The sequence below is a fragment of the Bradysia coprophila genome, unplaced genomic scaffold (genome assembly GCF_014529535.1).
Source record: "Bradysia coprophila strain Holo2 unplaced genomic scaffold, BU_Bcop_v1 contig_151, whole genome shotgun sequence".
NCBI lineage: Eukaryota > Metazoa > Arthropoda > Insecta > Diptera > Sciaridae > Bradysia > Bradysia coprophila.
In genome coordinates this window covers 7,080,595-7,108,569 of record NW_023503423.1, presented here as the reverse complement: position 1 = coordinate 7,108,569, position 27,975 = coordinate 7,080,595, and the positions used below count along the sequence as shown (strand labels likewise).

The window sequence follows — 27,975 nt, the reverse complement described above, 5'->3', positions numbered from 1 at the left end:
CGCATTTATTGACATTACTTACTTTAGATTCTGATCGTAATCACATCAGAGCGTGAATTGACTCGTTCTCGTCGTAAATCAATAAGTGTGTTCATTTCAGTTAAACTTAACGCATTTACCCTCAACGGATTTAATATGAAGTTTTTCGTAAGTAATTGAGTCATTCTAACCAATTAATTGAATACTTAGTGTGCACTGGCATCATATTTTGAAGTGACTTATATAGATCCGGATGAAATAGATCGGACACTAACAATTTGCGAGGGGATACGCCCTTTTTTGAATTAACAGATTAACCAGTGATTAATAGTGATTAACAAGTGAGATTAACCAGGTCAATCGTTGCAAGGCAGCAACCAATTGTGATGGTCCCACGAAGAATTGTTATTAGTCAGGGTTCATCACGATTTATTATTTTTGATTAATCGAAAGTCGAATCGATTGTGTTATTATGAATATATATGCAGTTTGTAAAGTGAGAGTAAAAGTGATGATTGTCCCATTAGTTAACCGCAGTGATGACAAAAATTGATGATTAGCTTTGGTTAATAGACAGTTACGATTCGACTTGCCACACAGAGAAAAAAGTCAGATTAAATGTTTAATCTTTGGAAAGATTACGAACATTTTAAATTTTTCTAAAGATTTCATTTCAATCTTTTTTCAAAGATTACAAAAATTAAATCTTTCGATAGATTACGTTTCGGATTAAAATGGCTAAAATTGATAGTAGCAGTGAGAAGTGAAGTTAAATATAGAAAATTTTACCACGAATTTTTTTTTTTTTCAAAGAACGTTGTTACCTAGAGTTTATGATTAGAATCTAGTAGATGGTAGATGTGTAATTTTTTGTCATAAGTTAGCGATTCAAAGTAAAACTAAAAACCACAGCACAGAAATATTTGAGACTTTTTTTTTGCTTTTCTTTAGGAATATTAATTTTTGAGTTGAAAATCGTTGCAAAATTAAATAAATTCTTCCATGCAAATTGGTCCGTTATACTTCTTAATCAATTGTACAATTAAATATGGGGTGCAAAATATCGTTTTATTATAATATTTTCCTACTTTTCAATACTTTTGCCAGGCTCAACTTCCTTATCGTTGATTATCCAGATTTATGAAATATAATAATCGTTTATTGAATAATTAAAAAAATGAAGAAAAAAAATGTTGCCTTCGATTAGGATTTGAACTCGTTGACTATGATGGTTACCTCAGTCGGTACAAAGGTTTCGTTCAGAAGATTATTTTTTAATCTTTGAAAGATTAAAATCTCCGTAACAACGGTTCGAAATTAAATCTTGCCAAGATTAAGAACCCAATAGCTCAGTGGTAAAGTACAGGACTGGAGATACGGAGGTACCGAGGTGAAAGAGTTCAAATCCTGATCAAAGTAAGTAAAAAAAAACATTTAATTTCAACTAAACAAATAAAATTCTCAATTTCAGAATAAATGAAACAAGTAAATCTGACTCAATATTCAAATATATGTTGGAAAAAAAATTTTTAATTTCAAAATAAAAAAAATTTAAATCTATTGCAAGATTTCGATCTAATCCATCGAAAGATTATTTTCGAAAGATTAAATGCAAGTAATCTTTCGAAAAATTAGATTTCAATCCAAAAATAAATTTGGTCCTATATGTAATCCGAAAAAGATTTAAATCTAATCCAGGATTTCTCTCTGTGCATACACTTTGTATGGAGAAGCAAGTTTTAATTTGATAGTTTTTTTTTTGTTAATTTATAATGTCCAAGCTTTACGTCAACTAATAATTACTAGGCACTCGGTTTTGGGTAGGTGACTGATAGACTGTAAGTGAGATTTTTTTACTGGTTCTAAATTAACTGATTTCACAGCACTGCATCTTTCAATCTAAGTACAAATTTTAACTTTCTACACAAAAGTATAATAGGTTATTCCAAGGTGCTATAACTAATGATGGCATTTCAAAGCTTATCACTACTGGCCTTTAAAAAATTAATTAATTTCGACAGAAGTGCACTGCAAGCACATTCAAATGAATGCGTTTCCGAGGGAAAAAAAACATTTTCAATTTAACGACAACTTCCCAGGGAGAATTGACGTTTGCCATGAGATAAATCACAAAATTTGTGATTTAATCTTTAAACGTGTGAGATTATCGGAAAATTTGTTATTAAATCACAAATTTTTGCTAACTTCGTGTTCTATGTGGAATTATGTGAAAATAGAGCGCAAATAATATTTCTCGGAAATTACAAAATGCAAATTCTTTTGAAAAGCGAAAAACGTGAAAGCAGAGCCTCTTTATTTTGACATATTTATTGAGTTTATACAAGAAAAGTGAAGAACAAATTGATTTCGATGATCCTTATTAAATGTTTTTTTTTTCAAATTTAAAGATATTCCCCTAAATTACGTCATCAAAAAAAATAAAAATAAAAATTGAGCCCTTTCTGTTGACCACTTGGCGTAAGTTGACCGAATTTTCTGGTCACTGTAGGCAAGATTTATCACTTTTGCAATTAGGTAGAAAGCCTTATTTTTCCCGAATCATTGTATTTGTGATGAAGTTTCTAATTTTCAACGTAGATCATGTTATCTTCTACATTTTTCTCCACTTGGCCAATGTACCATTATAGCTTTACGGTTAAAAATCGATTTTAAATTGCCAAAAATTTACATTAAAGTGGAATCCTTTGATTCGACCGTCGCGTCGTGAAGTGTATTATTTGTATGTAGCAGGGAGTCTGTTCGAAACAGGCTTCGCGAATGTTTTCCTTGCATTTTCCATTTCTTCCATTTTTTAAGATTTGGACTGAACAAGATCTTAAGATGGCGTAAGCCAAAAAAAAAAAATGGCGTAAGCACGTATCAATTTACATAACAAGGGATAAAAACTTGGAAAGTCCGGTTTTTGTGTGAATTATGTTAGACCGTGGCGTAGCCGAGGTCAACCAAAAAACGAATTCGACTCTTTTAACAAATATAGACGAGTAGTCATTATTATTATAATAGGCTAATAAATCCTATAGATCCCATAAATAATGTCCTCTCTCTCTATTATACATCCTTTTTTAATCAAATATCAAACATTTCAGATCGTTTTCTTTATCTTCTTTTTTGCTGCATATGCAGAAGAAGCTCAAAAACCTGTTGACGCTATCAAAGCCGAGCCCCTCAAGGCAGAAACAAACAAGCCGAAACGTAACATTATTTCACTCGGCTATGGACACCATGCACCTCTAGTCTCGCATGCGTCCTATGTTGCCTCTGCACCAATTGTCCATCATGCAGCACCAATTGTACACCATGCAGCACCAATAGTTCACCATGCATCGTACGTTTCTGCACCAATTGTACATCATGCAGCACCGATCGTGTCTCATGCGCCAATCGTTCACGCAGCATCTTCGTACAGCATAAGTCACCAAGTACATCATCCAGTTGTTGCTCATGCGCCACTGATCAGCCATGCACCGCTTCTCAGTCACGCACCATTGCTCAGCTATCACCATTATCGTCGCTAAATGTTGCGCTGGTAATATAACACCGGAAATGTAGATGAAAGTTTATACGCAAATGCACAAATAAAATGTGCACTGTACGTCTTAGTCAAATAGGCTATTCTTACTCAATGAAAAACCAATATATTTTATAAATTAAATGTTAAACTTACCATAACGCATAGCACTAATGTTGTACCAGCAAAAATGATCAAAAATAAACAATTATGATTAGAGTTTTACCGAGAAGACAGCCCCATTTTGTTTAAATCTGCCATTATTTTCGTAAAACTGGACTACAACCCTCACACGAAAAATAAAATGTTCCAAACAAGGACGTAATCTACTGTTATACGCACTGTCCAGGCAACTCACAGTAGAGATAAAATTTGAAGAATTCTTTCATTTAAATGCTAAGTAACTTATAATAGAGACTGAGTGTAGGTGAACCTATAGGCAGCTAACAACAAGTCTTCAACACAAAACTTTACCAATGACGAATCCGAAAAAATCATGCCACTTGAATTTTTGCTTGAATCATTCACTTTACCACTTCAAGTGTTGACGAAACAATTTCGTTAGAAAATTCTTTAATTTTTGTTAGTTGTCGGGGACTTTGATGTTGATTTGTAATAAATTATCAAGACGAGTTGAACTACAATGGACGTCAGTAAAATTTAGATAGGAAGATGCTTTTTATGTTGGTCCACATATGCAAAAACTACTGCTTCATAAATACTTGTTTACGTGGTAGCTGTAATAGTAGATTACGTTGGATGCTGCGAAAGTAATTCATTACACAAGGACACAATTTTGTGATACGAGCAAACTCACGAGTAAGTTTTTGATCAACAAGCTTCGGTAACTGTTTTCGAGGCAAGTGTAGAGTTTGCATATCCGAGCCGAAGGCGAGGTATGCAACTACACTTGTCGAGAAAACAGTTACCGAAGCTTGTTGCTCAAAAACACGAGTGAGTTTGCAAGTTCTACAAAATTGTGTCCGAGAGCAATGAATTACGTCGCAGCATCCAACGTATTCTGGTTTATTGCCTGCTCAGTATCTCAATAAACCAACACCAACAAAACAAAAATAAATCTGTTCTTCCGAAAAAACGTTTACAAACAAATCTAGTGTGCTGACGAAATCGGCTCACACGCTACACGTCTACTAAAAAATTGATCCCGAAAATAGCACTCGTGTTACATTAGTATTGTCGCAACAGTAGTTACAATTGCGTTGGTGACATGTTGACATTGAATAGTTTTTCGCAGTTAGTATCGATGAAGACGCATTGTTTGTGCAATTATTTTGTTAGTCCTTTTTAATGTTTTCAAAAAAATGTGCAACAAAGTGTAGTGTTTGTACTATAAGCAAAAGCATTTAGTGTTACAAGTGAAAAATACAACGAAATGTGTGGCCATAAAGTGTTTATTGTTACAATAAATATGGCCGACAATTCTGTGTTGCTAATTCTTCTAAAAGAATGTTGTAACCAGATTACTTGCGTAACAAGTTTTTCTGAAATAACTGTGTTCATCGATCAATATTTTTATCGAAAAAATGTTATTTTAGCGACATTTCTTACATTCTTTTTCGATCGATCGATTCATTCAACAAAAAAGATAAAATGAAAGCAAGGCAAATTTTACTTGAAAGAACTGTCAACTTGAAATAAACACCAAATATCCCTAGTGTAATGGATCACTTTCGCAGGGGGTAAACAGCCGTGTAATAGTCAATTTTCGTATGGGGCAGGCAATAAAATCTTATAAAGACGTATGATCAGTTCTGATTGCATGAGTGGACCATCTGGAAAACCATTGAACCATATTCACATTTAAACTCCGCTCACTCACGTCAGCTTTAGATTGGATTTTTGGTTTTTAATTTATAAGTTCTCGAAAGGTGCTACCTGACTTTACTCTATTGTTTTTTACGGAGGAAATTCCAGGTTTACATTAACATATAGCTAAAAATTGCAATTATTGTACGAGAAAATCTGGGGGAAAGCATCTGATCTGCAACTCATTTGAACTCTTTTTATCTGCATGCTACTCTTTGCAAATCTTTTTGCGTGTAACTCAATCATTAGCATTCAACTCATTCACAACTGATCTGAAAGTGTTTCCAACATATTGCAACCATTGAAATTCTTCCTTTTACAAATATTTGAAGACAATTTACCGTTATTTATTGCAATGGATGCCGATTCGATTAAAATATCGGCAAATTGAATTATTTTTAATGTTCAACCGAAACCTAATAACGTTCTACTTAGCATCTCACTGACAGAATATTAAACAGCGGACACAGGTGTGCGTCTACAGGTAATGTAATTTCGTTACATTATCTGTGACAGGTAATCTTTCGAAAATTACCTGTGACAGGTAATGTGAAACGTTGGGGTTTGATCCGACAACCTTCGGATCACCAGCCTAGCGCGTTGTCATTGAGCCATTCAGTACACGATTTTTGCATGGCCTATTGTCGTTACAAGCTGAAACATTACCTATGACAACCAATGTAGATTATACTTATCACAGATAATGCACTTTACCTGTGACAGACAACATTGGCCGGTCACATTATCTGCAGATTTTTGACAAATTGCCTACTTACAGAACGTTTTGGGGCACGTTACCAATCACACGGTAATACATTTCTGTAATGTTATCTGTGGCAGATAACTTTTCCTAACATTACCATCAGTAGGTAATCTTATTGAAAATATTATCTGTCACAGGTAATGCGAAAAAATATTTTTTGTCAGTGCGTTATTGAACCTGAAACCTCCAAATAGGTTGAATTGTTAAGCATGCATGTCAGAATTATCTAATAAAAATTGGGTTTTTCGGTAAATTAATTCAATTTTCAGTCACTACAATGTCTATGCTATCTCTCCGTGAATTGTGAAATAGTATCACGGAACAATTTTTTTTACTAACCAAACCATTTGAAAAAAAAAAGTTGCATCGAAATAAAATGCATTTTCACTTGTTTGAAATTTCAGGATGGTAATTCAGTTAAATAATTAATACAAAAATGAATGCATTGTATTGATTTATGTTTTTTTATATGCCACTGCCACACGTCTGCTATTTTCTCATGACCTGACCCCTTTATATTATTCAATATGCCTGACGCTCTATTCTACTTTTGTTACTTACGGTCAATATCAGTTTGTACAAAATTTTATCGTTGCATTCCTTGCAAGTATAAGTATCGATCCATATGTCCACTCAGTTCAATCGAAATTCATTTGAAATGTCTGAATTATTTAAATTCAATTGTAATGTGAATTCAAGGTATAAGGATGGAATTGAAGCACACGCTGCAGCTGGTGTGTTGGGTTCTTTTTTAATGCGAGGATGGTTTTACCTTACCACGTGTGTGTGTGTATTCATTTTGTATTTTATTCTGTTAAAATTGGTCTGAATGGAACAAGCTTGTCTGAGAACTATTAGGGGGCAGTAGGGCAAGGCCACAAATTAGTTCACATGCGTTTACGCCAACCATAATCCGAAGCTATCTAACTGGCAAACTGCCTGTAGTTTTGAGTCGATCTCAAGTTTAGTACTATGATAGTCCTACCACTGAACAGCAATAAATTGGTCATAGACATCAGAAATTGGTCGTTACCATTCAAATATAAATATGGTCGATTCGTTAAATTGAATACGTTAATTCTGAAAAGTATTTATATTTCGTAAGGAAAGTGGGACACTGTTGTATCTTAATCAAGGCGGTTTTCGACGTGAGGCTAAAGAAATGTCCAAGAGGTCATTTAAATTGAATAGGGTCACATAAGCAAGCATTAACTTGGATATTTATAAATGAGGAATTCTACAATGAAACATTCAGAATAAATCCAACTGTTCAGCGGACAGCTAGCTCCAACAAAAGTGTTTATTTCCTACAAATGATTAAATTAACACTCCTAGTTTTCAAGTCTACCAAAATTCGAAGCTGTTTAACTAACGTGCCTGGCGAAGCTTTTTCCGAAATTGTGCGACGATCATTCAAAGAGCGACTATTGAATGGGTTACCATTCACTGAGTTACGAATCACGGAGTTACCTTTAACGGGGGTATTATTCACAGAGTTACCATTCAATGAGCTACCATTCAGTTAGTTACTTTCCAGCGAAGTCAATATTTAATGTGGACTAAGAGAGACGCAAGATAAGAATTTGCTTCGCCAAAATATTGAATTGATTTAGACAGAAAGTACTTGTCGATTTAACTGATGAACATAATGCGACAAGCATTTTTTTTTCCTCACTATGGGGTCGAGCAGCCTGAAAGGAATTTTTGAAAATGCAAAAAAAAATTATAATTTTCACCTGTCACTCACAGACAATTTCTATTGCTTTCGTTAAACCATGATGCCATTCATAAACGGCCTGTTACAAATAACCAAAAATCAATAATGGAAAAGCGAAAAATGAAAATTAATAAACTTGAATGGAAAATGTGTAATATGCATGCATCGATGTATAGGTCGAACGTATGTTTAATTTCCCATAATTTGATTTCACTGTTCCTCATAAACCCTCGTATAATCATAAAGGAAAAACGGTTTAAAGGACGCAAAATGTTTTGTATAATCAAGCAATTATCGTAAAAAATCGATGAAGTGGGTTTTCGATCTGTATTGGAACTTTTCCTTCTACAAGAAGACAAGTCAAGGATGACTGGTGAACAAGAGACTATAATATTGAAATGAAATTTTGTCGAACAATTGAAATGAAGAACAGTTTGTTCAAATCAAATATTCTTCATGTATTTAGATTATGCTCCTCTTTAACTAAGCTTACAAAGACAAGAGCTTAAATTGAATATTCTGTTTGTCATCTTAAACTGTATTGATAATAATCTAACAAAGCGATATAATATGCTACAACCCCGAGGCGGGAATATAACATATTCACATTTTAACAAATTAACAGACTTGATAATAACAATTACGAGTTCGAATACTCTATCAATAATGATGCTTGGATATTCCATATTTGATTAAGCTCAATGGACTTGAGTAATATTTCGACGAATGTCCATAACTTGAACCGTAACCTGAACCGTAACCTGAACCGTAGCCTGAACCATAGCCTGAACCATAGCCTGAACCATAGCCAGAACCATATCGAACTACTCCAGACGAATAGACAGGTCCCAATGATGGAGCTGGAATGACTTTCAACGCCGACGAGCCGATGGAAGAGTAACCAGCTGAGTGAAGCCCTCCATAGCCATAACCATGGCCGTATGCTAATCCTGCCGATCCTAATGCTAAACCTGTAGAAATCCCACCGCCATACGACACACCTGAAAGTGAGGATCCGACAGAATATCCAGGAACAATTCCTCCAGATAGGGAAACACCTGATGATGCAATCGCCACTGAAGGTGCAAATGCGGGTCCAGCAACGGCGACAGGTGTTGGAACGGCTACAGGTGTTGGAACGGCAACAGGTTGTGGTACTGGGTATGGTTGAGGCACTGGATATGGACGATCGACTGGAACAGCTACTGGTCGATCTACATGCACTGGATATGGAACTGGACGATCTACGGGTACTGGTCGATCTACTGCCACTGGTACGTGTCTGTTTGGTTCAATAAGGAATGTCTAAATCAATTTTTTCTTCGCGTTTCTTGTATAAACTGGTTATTAACTCGCAACAAAGAGGCTGCTATCACTTGATTTGACAAAATAAGTTAAAATTTAAAAGATTTTGCATTTTATAAATTTTTCAGAAATGTGATTGGCGCTCTAATTCCATATAATTTTAGAATATGAAGTTAGCAATGAGACATTATCGCAAAAATTTGAGATTTAATCACAAATTTCACAATAATCTCACAAGTTTAAAGACTATATCACAAATTTTGTGATTTATCGCATGGCAAACTTCTACTTTCTCTGGAAATTTGCTGTGAAAATGTATTTTTTCGGCGGATAAGTTAAGCTTTGAAACGCCATCATTAGTTAAAGCACCTCGGCTTACAATATTGCAATTTGTATGATCATGAAATTTCTTGTAATGATCGACAACTTACCTTGTTACGGTCACTGGGTAGGGTTGTGGAACTGGATATGGACGATCGACTGGAACAGCGACAGGTCGATCTACATGTACTGGATATGGAACTGGACGATCTACAGGTACTGGCCGATCCACTGGTACTGGTCGATCAACAGGCACGGGAACATTTCTAGCAAGATAGCAGAGCAACGATCAAGTAATTGACTGCAAGAATTTTAGTTTAAAATCACCTGGTGACGGTAACTGGATAAGGTTGAGGAACTGGATATGGACGATCGACTGGAACAGCAACTGGTCGGTCTACACGAACCGGATACGGAACAGGACGATCGACAGGAATTGGTCGATCGACTGGAACTGGAACCGGTTGAGAGACTGTTTGAACAATATTACGCGTAACAGCCACAGACGGTGCGACGACTCCTACAGCACCAGCAACTCCTAAACCTCCTGCAACTCCTAAGCCTCCTGCAACTCCTAAGCCTGAAACAGATCCTAAGCCTCCTACCGCTGAAGAGGCATATAATGGTGCGCTTGAAACTGCTGTGCCTGCGTAGCCTGATGCTGCAACTCCTCCACCGTAGACACCACCGTAGCCCGACGCATATCCTAGACCGGAAGTCGATGCATATCCAAGACCGGCGCTCGATCCATATCCAAGACCGGCACTCGATCCATATCCAAGACCGGCGCTCGATCCATATCCAAGACCGGCGCTCGTTGCATATCCGAGACCGGAACTCGTTGCATATCCGAGACCGGAACTAATTCCTGATGATAAATATCCACCACCTCCTACTGCCAATGCTCCATGACCGACAGAACGTTTCTTGTTTGAATTTTCACTCTTTTGATTTTCTTCTGCATTTAACGATCCACACACCAATAAGATTACGGTGAGAGCCTGCAATTTGAATCGTCCAGTTAAACACGAAAATAAATGGAGGATAAGAAGTGGTTCTTTAAAGAGAACATAAAATCAATTCTATGTCGGCCCGGTGTTTCTTTACTTTTACTTTTACAAAGTAGAAATAAAGAAGCTGTACACTTACAAGAAAATATCGCATCTTGAAATGCAATTTTCTTCAATATTCCGATAGGATTTTAAATTTACACTTAACACCTTTACACCTTCTGGACACTCTGATCAATCGATACAAAACTCATGATCTTATATACGCTTTGTAAAGTATCATAGGAAAATGGTTGATAACGGTATAATGAGTAGGAAAAAGGGAAACCAAATACGTACTCTCGATCTCGTTTTTTTTATTCACGTAATCATCTCACAGACAGACCTCTACGATCATTGATAAATATTGATACGACTGACTGCTGCATACAGAAAAAAAATGTTCGAATGATTAATCGATTTTTCTTTGCACATTATAGCCTTTGAAGGCACGGAAAAATATGGAGAAACTAGTTTTTTGTTAGCTTAAAAAGAAATTGTAAAATTGCTCTATTTAAATTTTTCAGACATTAAAATCATGTCATCTTATGACCGGTATTACGTTTAATCGTCGTTGATCTGAAAATAATAAGACGCAACTGGTTTCCAACAAACATCTTCCTATTAGATTTTATGTAATTTTCAGAGGAAAGACATTATGTCACATACTGACGAACGTCGAAGTATAAGCCTTACCAGCTGCTGTTTTCTTAGTATATAATTCACATTAAAATTTATTTGATTCGGTTTTTCTGCAATTTTAACTGTATGGGAAAACAGTGTCTGAAGAATTTAACGTCTTTTGGTTTTTAGACCCGTACAAAGTACTGGTACTCAGGTCTTATGCGTTTGCGCCTAAGATTGTAGCACGTTGAGTTTGACTACCTGTTCCAGGGGGAAACCTATTGTGGTTGTGAAGAGATGCCAAATCAGCGAAAAAAAGTCAAAATTGTGAAAAACGTTTTGGTGGTTTCGGAATTTTTGGTGTTTTGGTTCATGGAGTGATAGTGACACCCACGCTCTACGCGGACGTATGTACAGTGAAGATTTTTGTCTGTATCTCGAGTAAATTTAATCCGATGTTTATCTATATTTTTTCAAAACTAATAAAAATGGCCTAACAAAATGACTACCAGCCGGCATCTTGAACTTTAACGAAAAATATAAAAGCGGTAAAATTGATACTTAAAAAGTAATAAAGGGTGAAGTGATTTATACTCACGTATTGTCAGGAACTGTTTCTGGGGAAACATCTTCCCATATTTGCCTATATTTTCCCCTATTTCTCCAGAATTTTCAGCATTCTTCTCGAAAATGTTGAATACTCATGAAAAATTATTTAAAAAACGGTCCCTCAATATGGCTTTAAATAGCAATTATATTGCATATATAACTGTAGCCGAATACATGTGTAGCTCTTTGAGCAGTCATTTATTAAATTCGACTTCATACGGGACATTCAACATGATAGCTGTAAGCAATAATAACAATAGGTAGCTTAGAGATTATATTAAAGATTCAAAGATACAGTGTTAGTGTTACAAAGTAGTTTCAAGAAACCTGCCTATTCGTACGGGTATTCTTATGTATGTATGAATTTAATAACAATAATTGTGGTGTGATATTTACTTACCTTAGAGATGTCGGGCCGCCCGGGTTTTTATCCAGCCCGACCGGGCCTGGGCCGGGCGGGCTTCAAATCTGTCGGGCCGAGCTTGGACCGGACCTAAAAAACCAAATTTTTGGCCCGATTTTCAAAGTTTCGCGCACTTTTTTATATGAAATTTGCTTTCGGGCTGCCCGAAAATGTTGGCCCGTCCGAGTTTTTATCCGGCCCGATCGGGCTTGGGCCGGACGGGCTATAAATACGTCGGGCCAGTTCGGGCCGGGCTTTAAAAATGAATTTCGGACCGGGCTTCGGGCCGGACGGGCTTCAAAAAAACATCGGCCCGCACACCTCTAACTTACCTCGATAATTTTAGATTACACGGAAAGCGCCTTATCATATTTCATTTTGAGGAGTTGTAAAGCAAGGCCTATTTTCAAGTATTTTCGAGAATTTTAAGGACTTTCCGGAATTTTCGAGAAAGAGAATTTGCGAAAATGTGTGAAGATGAATAGGTGAAGTTTGCAGGTTTACATGTGGACCTGTTTGAAACGGTCGATTTAAGGCACTTTCGCTTGTGATTGCATAAAATCAATCGTCCAAAAACAACTATTGCAGCATCCTCCAATGTAACTTACTATGTGACGACCTACTAGTCAACAACACACAAATTTATAACGTTACTCGACCTGACATGGGCTTAGCTACGGGCCTGGAACGAACATTATTCCCTTGACTGAAAGTCATGGGTCTTATGGATGATAAACACCCTAAAATGTTTGTCACACAATGATCACTACTATGATTGAATGCATGAATGTATGACCAAAAACCTTAAATACAGAAAATGTTTGTCACACTTTGATGATTCGTTGATAACACGATAACTTGAGTAATTTTCAACGGATTTTCAAAAACTTTTTTTTAATCGACGGGGAATTGAATTAATGAGGTTAAGTTCGAACATGGGCTATTACGGTCGGGTGTTCTTAGAGATATTCCCAAAAGAATTTTTGTCTCGTCCTTTGATAACACGATAACTCGAGTAGTTTTCGACAGATTTCCAAAAACTTTTTTTTATTTGACAGGGAATAAAATTACGAAGGCTACGTTCGAAGATGGGTCGTAACGGGCTGGTGATCTTAGAGATATTCCCAAAAGAATTTTTGTCTCGTTCCTAGATAACACAATAACTTGACGTAATCCTCAACGGATTTCAAAAACTGTTTTTATTCGACGGGGAATTCCATTCCCGAGGATATGTTCAAAGTTGGGCTATGACAGTGGGGGATCTCAGAGATATTCCTAAAAGAATTTTTGTATCATCATATTATCGTGTTATTAGTTGAGTAATTCTTAATGGTCCACAAAAGACAATTATCCTCCTAAGAAAGATATTTTTGGGTTAAGCTCGTTAATGGAATATACTGGAGTAATATTCTAGGATTCATTCCAAAATTTTGTGTGTGTAATATCTTTATATCGATGATAAGGAAAAAATTAAAGTTCGGACGAGTGTGAACTTTGCGGCCAGAGCGAAGCGAGGGCCGTAATCACACGAGTTTAATTTTTATTCAATATATAAGCAAGAAATTCTCCTCTTTCCAGGGTCTGCTAGAAGACAATAAAACTTAAGAGACATCGATGCTTAGCTAAAATTGTATCCTACATTTGCGTATCTCGTGCTGCCTTTTTGATGGTATCTTTTCATCAGAATCCTTTTTTCAAAACACACGACCGCAATAACGACCACGAATGTATTAGCTTTCAACAGAAAGTAGATTTGGTTGTAGTCACTTGACCAGTTCTGAAAAAAGTGATCAGTGTAACGAAATTTTCATAAACTGCCCAGTTTTCTCAGGGTTGGTCAAATTGCTACAACCAAATCTATTTTATGTTGAAAGCTGACACATTCGTGGTCGTTATTGCGGTTGTACATACTTGTAAAATGAATCTGGTGGAAATAGATTACCAAGAGACGGTATTTAAAAATCACCCAAATGTATACTTTTCAGCAAATCATCGATGCCTCTTAAGTACTGAAAATACGTACGAACCAGTATATGGTCAAGTGCTGGAATTTCTCATATACGTATTTTGTATCGAAAGTAGGGTACGCATACCCTGGTATACTTTTATGTACTTTTAGAGTGATTGTTTTTGCTCGGATTACAAAAATCTTCTTGAGAAAAGTAGTCAATCAGTCAAGGTATCTGACCCATCCAAAAGATGGGGCCTAGTTTATTGAGTATTTACAACGTGCTGCGAATAGAATTTAATGGATATTGGCTCCGGGTTGTGACTAAACTTTATGAACTAACATCACCACAGTTATTGTTTTCATAGTTATTTTCTTACAAGTTTCGGTAGATACTTTCGTCAAGGCGTCCGTGTCAATTTGAATAGTATCGCCAGACGTTCAAGAGTCATGATGTGAAGTGAGGACTGCTTTCGACAGGTTAGATCGGGTTAACCTGAAAAGAAAATTGACTTTGACCTGATCTGACCTGAAATGATCTGATACGACCTGATGACCTGAAATTGAATTCTGAAATCAAATTAAACTAGTTTAATAAAGTTGTTTCACACAATTTTGCATGAAATGTGTCATTGTATGAGCATACGAGTTTGCATTGATACATTCATTCTTGACAAGGATTTGTATTCATCGTTTTTCTTAAAAAAAGGCAAAATTCTGATACATATCAGTAAATTCTTATCAGGCTGTATCTTTCTAGAAGTGTTGAGTGTGGGTCATGTGTCATGGCTAAGACCAACGCGCTATACACAGGAACAAGAACAGATTTTTTAAGGGTCATTTGGACAATAATTTTAAATCAGTTCTGGTGCCTTTTTAATAGAGCTTTGGTAAGACCATAATAAAATTTACATTTTTAACCAAATGCTCATGCTAAGAAGGGTATTTAGAAACGGCTAATCATCTGTTATCGACAGCAACGATAAAAATGAGTGATAATCTCCGCGTAATGTAATTTTATGTAGCAAAATTATTGTTAAAAATAAATGAAGTAAAAGATTTTGTATATAATATTAGATTATAGTGCTAGGCCCCATCTTTTGGATGGGTCAGATCCCTTGACTGACTGACTAATTTTCCCAAGAAGATTTTTGTAATCCGAGCAAAAAAAAATCACTCTAAAAGTTATATAAAAGTACAAGGGTATGCGTCCAGTAGCAAAATTTAGCTTAGAGATTCTTATTCCCTTTACTTAAATACCACAGATTCTCAATACACATAAAAAACTTCGTTAATATCACGTACTTCAAAATGGCTCATACGTATTTTCAGTACTTAAGAGGCATCGATGCTTTGCTGAAAAGTAAACATTTGGGTGATTTTTAAATACTGTCTTTTGATGATATCTTTCCACCAAAATCATTTTTCAAGTATGTACGACTGCAATAACGACCATGAATTGTTAGCTTTCAACATAAAACAGATTAGGTTGTAGCAATACTCTCTCTAGCAACCAAACTCTAAATTCTCTGTGTCAAATTTGTTAACGTCGGAACATTTGTATAAGGAGTGATCCTTTTTGTTCTTTTATTACAAATAAATTGAATTGAATTGAAAATTCACACCTTATTTCTTTGTATTTTACAAACAGTATTCTACATTTTGACTAACTACGCTGTAATTTACATGTAAAGGCTACTTGATTCTTTTACCACCTTAATAAAAGTAGTTTGTTTGCTAGAGAGGGTATTGGTTGTAGCAGTTTGACCAACCATGAGAAAACTAAGCAGTTTATGAAAATTTCGTTACACTGCTCACTTTTTTTAGAGCTGGTAAAGTTTTTTTATAAAAACATGTAAGAATGAGACCATGTTTTGACACCTTTTATTGGAATGCTATAGTACAATGGTAACTTATATGTTAATTTATTACTATTGATGACAATTTTTCCAACTGTCTCTCTGTGAGAGACACCCAGCCGAACGTGTGCGAGTTTTTCCATTATATTGATTAATACTACAATTTTAGCTAACCACCGATGCCTCTTAAGTTTTAATGTCTGCTAACAGACCCTGGAAAGGGGCGAATTTCTCGCTTACCTCTTAAATAAAAATGGAACTCGTGTGATTACGGCCCTCGCTTCGCTCTGGCCGCACAGTTCACACTCGTCCAAACTTTAATTTTTTTCTTATCATCGATACCAAGATATTACACAAAAATTGTTTTGGAATAAATCCTAGAATATTAATCCAGTATTAACGAACTTAGCCCAAAAATGTCTTTCTTTAGTATTTATAATTTTCTTTTGTGGAAAACCATTAAGAATTACTCAACTTAAACACGATATTATCACGGGACGACACAAAAATTCTTTTGGGAATATCTCTCAGATCCCCCGACCGACCGTTATGTTATAGCCCATCTTTGAACTTATCCTCGGGAATGGAATTCCCCGTCTAATAAAAAAAGTTTTTGAAATCCGTTGAGGATTACGTGAAGTTATCGTGCTATCTAGGAACGAGACAAAAATTGTTTTGTGAATATCTCTAAGATCACCCGTCCGTTATGACCTATCTTCGAACTAAACCTCAGCAATTTAATTCGCTGTCGATTAAAAAAAAAACATTTTGGAAATCCATCGAAAACTACTCGAGTTATCGTGGAATCAAGCGACAAGACAAAAATTCTTTTGAGAATATCTCTAAGATCAACCGTCTGTTATAGTCCATCTTCGAACTTAACCTCAGGAATTCAATTCCCCGTCCATTAAAACAAAGTTTTTGAAATCTGTTGAGGATTACGTGAAGTTATCGTGTTATCAAGAAACAAGACAAAAGTTCTTTTGTGAATATCTCTAAGATCACCCGTCCATTACGACCCATCTTCGAACTTAACCTCATCAATTTAATTCGCTGTCGATTAAAAAAAAAACATTTTGGAAATCCATCGAAAACTACTCGAGTTATCGTGGAATCAAGCGACAAGACAAAAATTCTTTTGAGAATATCTCTAAGATCACCCGTCTGTTATAGTCCATCTTCGAACTTAACCTCAGGAATTCAATTCCCCGTCGATTAAAACAAAGTTTTTGAAATCTGTTGAGGATTACGTGAAGTTATCGTGTTATCAAGAAACAAGACAAAAATTCTTTTGGGAATATCTCTAAGATCACCCATCCGTTACGACCCATCTTCGAACTTAACCTGAGGAAATTAATTCCCCGTAAAATAAAAAAAAGTTTTTGGAAATCCGTTGAAAACTACTCGAGTTATCGTGTTATCAAGGGACGACGGACGAGACAGGAATTCTTTTGGGAATATCTCTAAGATCACCCGACCGTCATAGCCCATCTTCGAACTTAACCTCAGGAATTCAATTCCCCGTCGATTAAAAAAAAGTTTTCGGAAATCCGTTGAGAATTAGTCAAGTTATCGTGTTATCAAGGAATCATCAAAGTGTGACAAACATTTTCTATATTTAAGGTTTTTGGTCATACATTCATGCATTTTCAATCATAGTAGTAAACATTGTGTGACAAACATTTTAGGGTGTTTATCATCCACTAGGCCCCATTTTTTGGATGGGTCAGATCCCTTAACTGACTGACTACTTTTCCCAAGAAGATTTTTGTAATCCGAGCAAAAAAAAATCACTCTAAAAGTATATAAAAGTATACCAGGGTATGCGTACCCTACTTTCGATACAAAACACGTATATGAGAAATTCCAGCACTTGATCATGTACTGGCTCATACGTATTTTCAGTACTTAAGAGGCATCGATGATTTGCTGAAAAGTATACATTTGGGTGATTTTTAAATACCGTCTCTTGGTAATCTATTTCCACCAGATTCATTTTACAAGTATGTACAACCGCAATAACGACCACGAATGTGTCAGCTTTCAACATAAAATAGATTTGGTTGTAGCAATTTGACCAACCCTGAGAAAACTGGGCAGTTTATGAAAATTTCGTTACACTGATCACTTTTTTCAGAACTGGTCAAGTGACTACAACCAAATCTACTTTCTGTTGAAAGCTAATACATTCGTGGTCGTTATTGCGGTCGTGTGTTTTGAAAAAAGGATTCTGATGAAAAGATACCATCAAAAAGGCAGCACGAGATACAGACCCTGGAAAGAGGCGAATTTCTTGCTTACATATTGAATAAAAATGAAACTCGTGTGATTACGGCCCTCGCTTCGCTCTGGCCGCAAAGTTCACACTCGTCCGAACTTTAATTTTTTCCTTATCATCGATATAAAGATATTACACACACAAAATTTTGGAATGAATCCTAGAATATTACTCCAGTATATTCCATTAACGAGCTTAACCCAAAAATGTCTTTCTTAGTGGGATAATTGTCTTTTGTGGACCATTAAGAATTACTCAACTAATAACACGATAATATCACGGGCCGATACAAAAATTCTTTTAGGCATATTTCTGAGATCCCCCGACCGTCATAGCCCAACTTTGAACTTATCATCGGGAATGGAATTCCCCGTCGAATAAAAAAAGTTTTTGAAATCCATTGAGGATTACGTCAAGCTATCGTGTTATCTAGGAACGAGACAAAAATTCTTTTGGGAATATCTCTAAGATCACCAGCCCGTTACGACCCATCTTCAAACTTAGCCTCAGCAATTTAATTCCCCGTCGATTAAAAAAAAGTTTTTGGAAATTCGTCGAAAACTACTCGAGTTATCGTGGAATCAAGCGACCAGACAAAAATTGTCCTGAGAATATCTCTAAGATCACCCGTCCGTTATAACCCATCTTCGAACTTAACCTGAGGAATTTAATTCCCCGTCAAATAAAAAAAAGTTTTTGGAAATCCGTCGAAAACTACTCGAGTTATCGTGGAATCAAGGGACGAGACAAAAATTCTTTTGGGAATATCTCTAAGAACACCCGACCGTAATAGCCCATCTTTGAACTTAACCTGAGGAATTTAATTCCCCGTCGATTAAAAAAAAGTTTTTGAAAATCCGTTGAAAATTACTCAAGTTATCGTGTTATCAACGAATCATCAAAGTGTGACAAACATTTTCTGTATTTAAGGTTTTTGGTCATACATTCATGCATTTTCAATCATAGTAGTGATCATTGTGTGACAAACATTTTAGGGTGTTTATCATCCGTAAGACCCATGACTTTCAGTCAAGGGAATAAACAAAAGAAGTAGCAGATTTAAAGTGTTACAACGTGATACGTCTGCCGTTTCTGAAAGGATAGTAAAATGATTTTTTTTTCAGACGTGCTTTATAGACTTCTTTGGTCGTAGCAGGTTGCTGGCACCAACAAGTTTGAAAGATTCATAGTCTAGTTAGTAATATGGCATTATTAATTGGTAGTATGAGCGAAATATTGCGACAATAAACTTCGTTTTTTCTTTGGTTTTTCTGCCGATACACCCAAGTAAAAATACCAACAAAATTAATTCGTAGTAGCCGTCTATTCCAAGGTATGTATAATGGAATATGAACTATTCAAAAATCTTGAAATACCAAGCAACACAAAATGTATTTGGGTGTCCATCCATACCCTTTTTAATATCGGCATCGTATTTTATACCTTGCAAAAACGACTTTTAACACTTGTCAATATGTAATGTTATACAAATTTTCAAGAGGTTCAACGAGTTCAATTTTAATTTTCTATAATAAACATTCTCCCAAAACTTGAAACTTCTTAATTCCAGGGCCGAATTCTGAAATAATTCCTCGGAATTTTTCAGAACTTTTTCGGAATTATTTCAGAATTTTCGGAATTTTCAGAATTAAAATTCTCTAAAGTAAGGCCTGCTTAATTCTCATACGGCTTTATTTCTTTTAAAAAACTGTTTTGCCGTTCCGAAACTTACATATTTGCTCAGAACGTCACCAGCATGGAAATTCGAAGATTTCATATCATCTTTCGATGACGAAATTAATTACCTTCTGGAAACAATCCTAAATATGAATGACCAACAATAGACTCAAGCCACATTACCTATCAATTTTGGTGGCCTTGGCCTTGGAGACTACAAGACATTTCTTTACCTGCTTTCCTTAGCTCTTCATTTGGAGTTAAAAGTCAAGTCTCTCATATTCTCAATTTTCAAGATACGACTTTTATTGTTCATTTAAATGAAGCTTTGGAAAAATGGTAAAGTTTACATGATCTTCAAGCACCTTCTTTCAAGCATTTGCAAAAGAATGGGGATTTAATTAACGTTCAACGAATAATGAAAGATAACTTAGAACCCAGGGTTTTATCAAGAAATGGCGGAAAAAGACCGGATGATGTCACACTGACCCCATGGTTTAAAGGGAAACCACTCGTTCGGGATGCAACCTGTGTTGACACCTTCGCAGACTCATATTTATCAAAAACATCTACAAAGGCTAGACGACTTGCAGATTATGCAGCATCTCAGAAGCACAAACATTATTCAGAACTTTTGTTTTCTAACAATTATATTCTGTTAGCCTTCGCTGTTGAAACTATGGGCCCGTGGAGTTAAGAAGCACTTTCTAATACAGAGAATGTCAATGGAAATGCAAAGACAAAACGACGCTTGTATGGGCACAATTTCCCCGAATAAATCATTGGAAGAAGTTTTTTATTTATAAATCTGTAAAACTTGAAATATAAAATGAAATCTCCCAAAAGACGTGTGGTATAACCCATAACCGACACAAAAGAGTTTTCATTTTCCATGCCACAACAATTTCAGGTCATTGGGTCAACCTGAAAATTTTCGAGTCAATTTCATTTCAGGTTTGAGATCAGTTTTGACATGACCTGAAATTGACCTGACCTAAAACTTTCAGGTTGACCTGACCCGACAGTAAGCCTTAGTGGGGAGCTCGATTGACCAAATTATATTAGACTGTTCGGAAAATGGAACGTACTCCAAAATTCATATTATTTGGCAATTTTAATTTCAAACAAAATATCAAAAAAAAGTCTGAGTTGTCGCTGGTAAAAAAACGCATTCTATTTTTAAAAAAATCATAAATTTTACCGCATAATTGCGAAACCAAAGACACAGTTAGAAAGTATCGTAATTATGATAAATTAAATTAAAGGTTTTTCGACGTCTTGTTATTAAAAACAAATGAATTATTTGAGCAATCACAATGTTTTAACAGACATCATGCACACGAGTCGCTACAAACGTGAACACATGTCTCCTTATGCTTAACTGTTACGACTAAAGAGACTTGTATGAATAGTGGACTTGTTGGAATGGGGACTAGAGTATTTGTACATTTTATAGTTTGACAGGCTATTAAGACGATGTGGAGTGGACATTGTATTGAAAGCTATTAGAGGGATTCTTTTGAAAACGACTCTACCGGAATCGATCGCATCTTCCAGCGGAATTTTACTCAAATAATTTTACCGTCAAAGAAATTCTTCTATGCTTGCGTGACTAGTGGGAGATGAGCAAAAATCGAGCACATGCACTTTTATTCTTCGTCGTTGGAAAGGTAATTGCGAGTTCTGTCGAGGCAGATAGGGTCTCATGAGCAGTTGAAAATAGACGGTAAATTTAGCTACTTCGGCGAATTTGTAATGGTTCCTCTGTAACCGAAAAGCAACAGAAACACTAACAAAATGTTTTTTCTGACTGCGACTGGCTAGTGAGTCTTCCAATGACCCCAAACAAGTATGTGTGTACCTTTGAATGTACCTTTGAAGTGTAACTTTAAGAATAGGTTCCTCTACTCGAAGATCTAAAATTTGATCTAAAAATGTTCTTGAGCATGAACGTCTGCTGACTTACGTTTTCGATATCAGCGAACATAGCTCTATATCAAGTAACGAAATTCAGTTCAGCAATCAGGGAAAATAGTTTTTTTGGTGCTTCTGTTGTTTTTCGGTTACAGAGGGAACCAGTACAAGTTCACCGAAGTAGCCTAATCCCACTATTTTCAACTCATCTCAGTGTCGGTTAATTTCTAACCCAATAAGACCCTATCTGCCCCGAAAGAAGTCGTAATTACCTTACTAACGACACCCGCACCACTACGTACCTTTTTCGTAAAAGTGCATATTTTCCGTTTTTGATCATCTTCCAACAGCCACCGAGGAAAATGCGTCCGATGTCGGTAGGTACGTTTTCAAAAGAATCCCTCACAACAATCTGTCCCTAAACACAAATGACATAATTTACAGTTCGTTTCCACTTTACTTGGGTGGAAGGAAATGTCTTCAACAACATCTTTTCACATGCATAGACGTCTGTTATTGTTGTGTTATATTTGGTGGGGTCTAATTACCGTTAAAACTATAAATATCACCAACGACAATTTCTATTTGCCATTGTCGTAATATTTTTTCCGGACTGTTATTGTCGCATTTCTGTTATTACCTAGCCTTTCGTTTTCTTTTGTTTGCATGTCGATTTTCCAGACTCCATTTAATTTAAAATGAACAGTGTGGTAAGGTGAATTCTCTTTTATTGTGTAAAATGTGTAACGGTATGACCTCGACCACTGGATTTAGTGTAATTTGATTTGGTTTTAGTGCTTGGGTGCAAGTTCAGATTAAATTAAAAAAAATTCAAATTAACTGCATAGCTTCGGTCGTTTTAAATAGGTCGAATTTCATTGCAAATCGTTCAGATAGTTTACGGCGACCAAATTAAATTCCTGCAAATTGAATTGATCTAATTAAAGTGTTTGTCGTTGAAACGATTTTTCGTATGTCAGCTATCAGTATACTATATGGATACAGAGAGTGAATGTCGAAATGTACATTCAAGAAAAAGCTTAAGTAATCATCGACATAAAATTTTAATTTGTTCATTCTAAATGGACGTATAAACAGTGAAAGTCATGCAATGAAGAAACAACTAATTAATCCGTTTAAAATGTGCACGTTCAAGTATGCGAATGGACTTTTGACAAATATTTTTTCTGTGAACGAACATGATGCTATATTTGGAGCGTATCGTTCTGATTTGATGTATAAAATAATGAAATTTTTATCATTAAATACATAAAATGTGCATTACGCTGCAGTGCTGAGAATTTAATTATAGAGATGGACGGACATTAATTGATATTTGGAATTTTCCGAATTCTGGAATGGATTTTCGGCAATATTTTTAGACCCAAGGTTTCATGCGTTAGATCAAAGCTTAAAACGTTCTATCGAAGTCCAGTTCGTGTTGATTTGTTATACTGCTTGCAAGAGGTATATATCATCTTCAAGGCCGTTTGAAATGCCATCCACGTCAAGAACTGCCATCCACGTTAAAAATAATGTCATTTGAACGAGAGACTTTGAACCGCCGCCTATTGTCCGTTCTCTTTTTTACACAGGATTTTAAATTTAGTACTCAAATGGCAGCTCCTTTTTGACATAAAATTTTGGGTGAAATAAAACACAACGAAAATTATCTACGTTTGAAAGTACCGTAAGATGATCTATTCACATGAGGCAAGTGGATAAGAAAAGAAGTGAATTGAAATTACTAAATTTAGACAACTAAAAATTCGCTTAGCCTAATGGATCAAGGCTCGGTGCAGATCGGCTTTGACCGCTTTGACCTGTTTCGAAATTTGATAAAATTTGAAAGAACTTTTTCTAAAAATTTCTTCGATTTCTCGAATTGCTCGGTTTCTAAGAATTTCTACAAATTCTCAGATTTTAGAAATTTTGTGGAAGTTTCTAGAAATTATAGAACATTTTCGAAAACGTTTTCTAGAAAATAGGCCCTGCCATGCTCGTTTGATAATAATCGATCAAAGTATTGAGTTCGCTCGTGATTTGGTCTACGAAAGGGTAAATCACACTTGTTTAAGAAAACGAGACGAGAGACGAAGTGGATTTCATAAAGTTTTTGTTTAAACTCAGTGACGAAAACTAAAACTTTCGTTGGCTTTTCTGATAAAAACGTTGTATCGGCACACTCTCCTATGGCATTTATCACTCGGTGGCATAAAAAACTATCCTTTAAAAAAATCCACTGGTTCTGGTAGACAACTTCGATTTTTATTATAATTTGGTTTTAGGTGGTCTGTTCTTTACCGTAGCACAAGGAAAGTCAGTCACAGACAGTCACGAAAAGTACCGGAAAATCACGAAAAGTCACGGAAAATTTCGAAAAGACCTGGAAACTCACATAAAGGCATGAGACATCACAAAAAAAAGTGAGTCCCGAAAAAGTCATGAACATTCGGGTATACTGTTCAAAAAGTCACAGCAGTAAAAAAAGTCACGGCCGCCGTTTTTCGAAGTACACTCGCGGAATTTTGAAGACCGACACATTTTCTGTTTCGTGGTTTACTCGTTTTTTGTGAATCTTGCATGTATTTTTATATGAGAGAGAGAGAGAGAATATTAGAAAAGCTGACTACATTATGGCATAATTCGAAGAAATTAACTAAGCACCAGAACGGTATTTTCAAAGTTCCCAATGGATTATCGTTTGTGTACGCTTCAACTTTGAATTGAACCTCTATATCTCAGATAATTGAAATCAAAATAATTGTTTTTCTTGTTGGTTGTGTAGCAATCTATTTATAATTCGTACAAGATATTTTTGTGCAATTCATTTCTAATTGCTCATAATATTGCCGTTACATTACCCGAAGAACGTAGACAAAAGTTTTATATACAGAAAATGTATTATTAGGACTCACCTATCTTACTTTACGGTATAATGCGTATTGAATCAGTAGAATTATCATTCGAAATCAGAGGACGTCCATAAATCACCACTGTACTTTTCTCGAATTTTCAAACCTCCTCCCCTGTAGAACCAAAAAAAAAACATTTTCTTTACACTAGAGTCCCAAACTCCTTCCCCCTCATTACTAAATGACGTAATTTGTGGATGTCGCCTCAACTCAGTTTCCCTGATATTTAACCATACAAATATAAAGAGATGTCATGCGTAAAATCATATGTTTTCCATTTTCATTCCGTAATATATTGCACATCAAAGACAAGTTTTCTGTTAAGTTTTCTTCTGCATCATGATTGTTATAATTATCCGGCAGGTATAATGCTCATATCATTCCATAGCACTTTTTATTGTAAATGTTATTTTTAAACTACCTGTGTCTGGTCACTTTATTTCTTCTTTAGTCACCATAGCGCTGCTACATAATCTGTGACGGTAAAAAATCAATCAAGTGTAGCGTATCGGTCTTTATTTAGTTACAATGTCGCTTGTGAACGATTATTATGAATGAAAAACTGAGCGCTAGAGTTGTTTTGTCAATTTTTTTTAAAACATTTCCCTGAAACTTACTTTCACTTTCAGATTGTCCTGTTCCTAATGGTATCTACTGTCAGCGGCGAAGTAAGCAAAACGACATCGAAAACGAAACGAAGTTTCGGATATGGAGCATTTGACGGTGGTGGGTTCCATGGTGATCACAGTTACGATAATAATTACTTCAGTGATCCATTCACATCGCATGATGGTTACTATGAACACGTACCTCATGGCCATCACCATCAGCACACCCATTCTCATACTTTAGTCACTAAGAAATTCGGGTTTCCAATACCCCAACCATATCCAGTACCTTACCCAGTCAAGGTAAACGCTTCGTTGAGAGAAGGAACAACTCAATAATTATACGAAACGAATTTTATAGGTGCCAGTTGAACGACCTGTTCCCGTTCCAGTTCCAATTCATCATCATCATCCGGTTAGTGTTCCTATTATCAAACCATACCCAGTTCCTGTAAGAGTTCCCGTTCCAATCGTTATCCCCAAGCCATATCCTGTACCAGTATTCCCGAAGCCACATTTCCATCATGATCACCACAATCATCATAATCATCACAACTTTGCTTTATGGAGTGGGGGAATGGGAATCGGCGGTGGATATGGTCATGGACACTGGTGAATTCATGTTGTGACGTTGCTGCGGTTAATGGGATTTTAGTTGTGTTTAGAATTGAAAATTGCGTGACAATAAATCTGCTTGCTGTTTGATTGTTTGTTTATTAGGTGATATCAGAAAGGGTGACACAAATACACTTCATGTGTATATTCCACGCATTGATTAGTAAAATTACTTCCAATAGAGCGTGAAATCAATGGGGAGGTGTGATGGCGTAATTACTTTATTAATTAATTCTTGGCAACTACTCTTACCATAAAAATCGAACATCGAATTTTCCTTTCGAAAGATTTGGAGTCTTTTGGTAACCACATTTTCTCGAATATTTGTGTCGCAGTCTATTTTTTTGTCAGTGTATCCAGCGAATTTTAGTAAAAACTAACAATTTTCCTATTGAATATTCGAAACTAAGAATTCCTAATCAGTCAAACACCCTTAAGAGAATTTTAAGGTTTACCAATGGAATTTGTCCTTTTAAAATATTTTTGAAAGACTAACAACTTGATGAAAATATTGGTAACGAGTTATTTATGTGGTAAAGGTAATGAGTAAGTCGCCATGCCACATTACCTTTGAACTGATAAGAGAGAAACCAGGAGAGATTTTTTTTATTTGCATTTTTAGTCCACAGAGATGATTGTGTACAGTCGAGTAACGTAGAATCATTCAGTCAAGCTCATACTTTCAGTGAGACACGTTGATCTTCTGTATTTCCAAATAGTTTTTTTCTTGAATAAAATTTTGTAATCTTATTAAAGAAGTCGCGTTTTGTTTGAGGATATCCAGGTCGGGAAGTCTGCTTGATTCCACATGGGGGCTCAACCGATGCCGATTAATTGAGTTTAGTTAACAATTTTATGAAAATTGGGAAGTACAAAAGATCAACCACCACGATTTGCTACGCGAACCGAAAAGTAGTGCCGGTCGAGTTGAAAAGAAGTGAAAGACAGTAACGATTAAAAGAACTAACGAATGAATACAAACATTGAAAATTTTATGAAAAGATTGAAAGTGAAGAAGTGCTAAGAAAGGGACCAGAAAAGTGATAAAAATTGCCGAAAGAACGAACGTGCTGTAAAGACAAGAAAAGCAATTGTCATTTCCGGCAGCCATAGTGTCGTACGACAAGAAACGATAAGATTGGAAATGATAGAATCGATACGGCAGTATTATCTGTGAAAAGATATGTCAAAGTTTGTCTAAATGGAAACAGCATTCGCAAATTTGACAGTTTTTGAGTTGAGGAAAATTTTAAAGTCCCAACATGTTAGACAGGCTAACAGAGGTAGGGAAAAACCGGAAAGCGCAGGACCATGCCGAGGTGGGAATCGAACCCACGACCCCTGGGATGATGAGTCAGCGCGCTTACCCACTGATCCACCGAGGCCACACGGCGATACTAAAAAACGATAAAGAAAAGGAAAGTGAAAATTCGGAGGACGACGAAAAGTTCAAGGATTCACTCAGCGGTGAAATGACAACGATTTTGTTTAAAGACGTTGAAGATGCGCTCGAAAAGTTTTCTGGTGAAGGTGAAAGAGGTCTCGAGGTCTGGATCAAGCATTTTGAAGACGTAGCGACGACGTGTGATTGGAACGAAATCCAGAAGTATTTATTCGCACGAAAATTGTTGACTGGTGCAGCGAGAGGAGCAGTAGAAGCCAATCCAAAAGCAATAAATTACGTTCTGTTGCTTGCGTTGCTACGAAAGGAGTTCCAAGAAGAACTGACAACAATTGAAATTCATGAGAGGTTGGTACAAAGAAAGAAGAAAAATTCTGAGACGCTACTGGAATATTATTACGAAATGCAACGAATGGGAAAAGAGAAGATGGATGAAAAGTCGATGATTCAGTACATCGTCAACGGTATTCCAGACAGTTCACAAGGAAAAGCGATCTTATACGATGCGACGTCACTCCAGAATTTAAAGGAAAAATTGAAGTCATATGAAACGATGAAAAATCAGCGAGAAACGTCAACAAAGCCAAAAGTGTTTGAAAAAAAGCAAAGTAGTCAAGGATCCTCGGAGAGTGG

General features: G+C 35.9%; 3 protein-coding genes across 5 annotated transcripts; 2 read left to right on the top strand and 1 right to left on the bottom strand.

The window, feature by feature from the left end:
- On the top strand, positions 1 to 3,745 carry LOC119074702 (histidine-rich protein PFHRP-II-like). Its single transcript, XM_037180990.1, has 2 exons — positions 1 to 147; positions 3,087 to 3,745. Exons 1-2 carry the CDS (start codon positions 136 to 138, stop codon positions 3,513 to 3,515), a joined length of 441 nt encoding a protein of 146 aa, XP_037036885.1. The 5' UTR covers positions 1 to 135; the 3' UTR covers positions 3,516 to 3,745.
- On the top strand, positions 3,400 to 26,030 carry LOC119074689 (uncharacterized protein DDB_G0272724-like). The gene is made up of 3 exons (XM_037180973.1): positions 3,400 to 3,526; positions 25,347 to 25,628; positions 25,687 to 26,030. Exons 2-3 carry the CDS (start codon positions 25,362 to 25,364, stop codon positions 25,939 to 25,941), a joined length of 522 nt encoding a protein of 173 aa, XP_037036868.1. The 5' UTR covers positions 3,400 to 3,526; positions 25,347 to 25,361; the 3' UTR covers positions 25,942 to 26,030.
- LOC119074616 (tetra-peptide repeat homeobox protein 1-like) lies at positions 8,253 to 10,712 on the bottom strand. Of its 3 annotated transcripts, none has more exons than XM_037180876.1 (5): positions 10,591 to 10,712; positions 9,769 to 10,442; positions 9,552 to 9,707; positions 8,601 to 9,097; positions 8,253 to 8,564 (listed from the first exon to the last, which is right to left on the bottom strand). In XM_037180876.1, the coding sequence occupies exons 1-5, from the start codon at positions 10,603 to 10,605 to the stop codon at positions 8,476 to 8,478; spliced, it is 1,431 nt and encodes a 476-aa protein (XP_037036771.1). In that variant the 5' UTR covers positions 10,606 to 10,712; the 3' UTR covers positions 8,253 to 8,475. The 3 variants fall into 3 exon arrangements, with proteins under 3 accessions (XP_037036771.1, XP_037036770.1, XP_037036769.1); XM_037180875.1 differs by having other exon boundaries at positions 8,253 to 9,097; positions 9,769 to 10,003; positions 10,040 to 10,442; XM_037180874.1 differs by having other exon boundaries at positions 8,253 to 9,097.
- Positions 26,031 to 27,975: the final 1,945 nt, after the last annotated feature.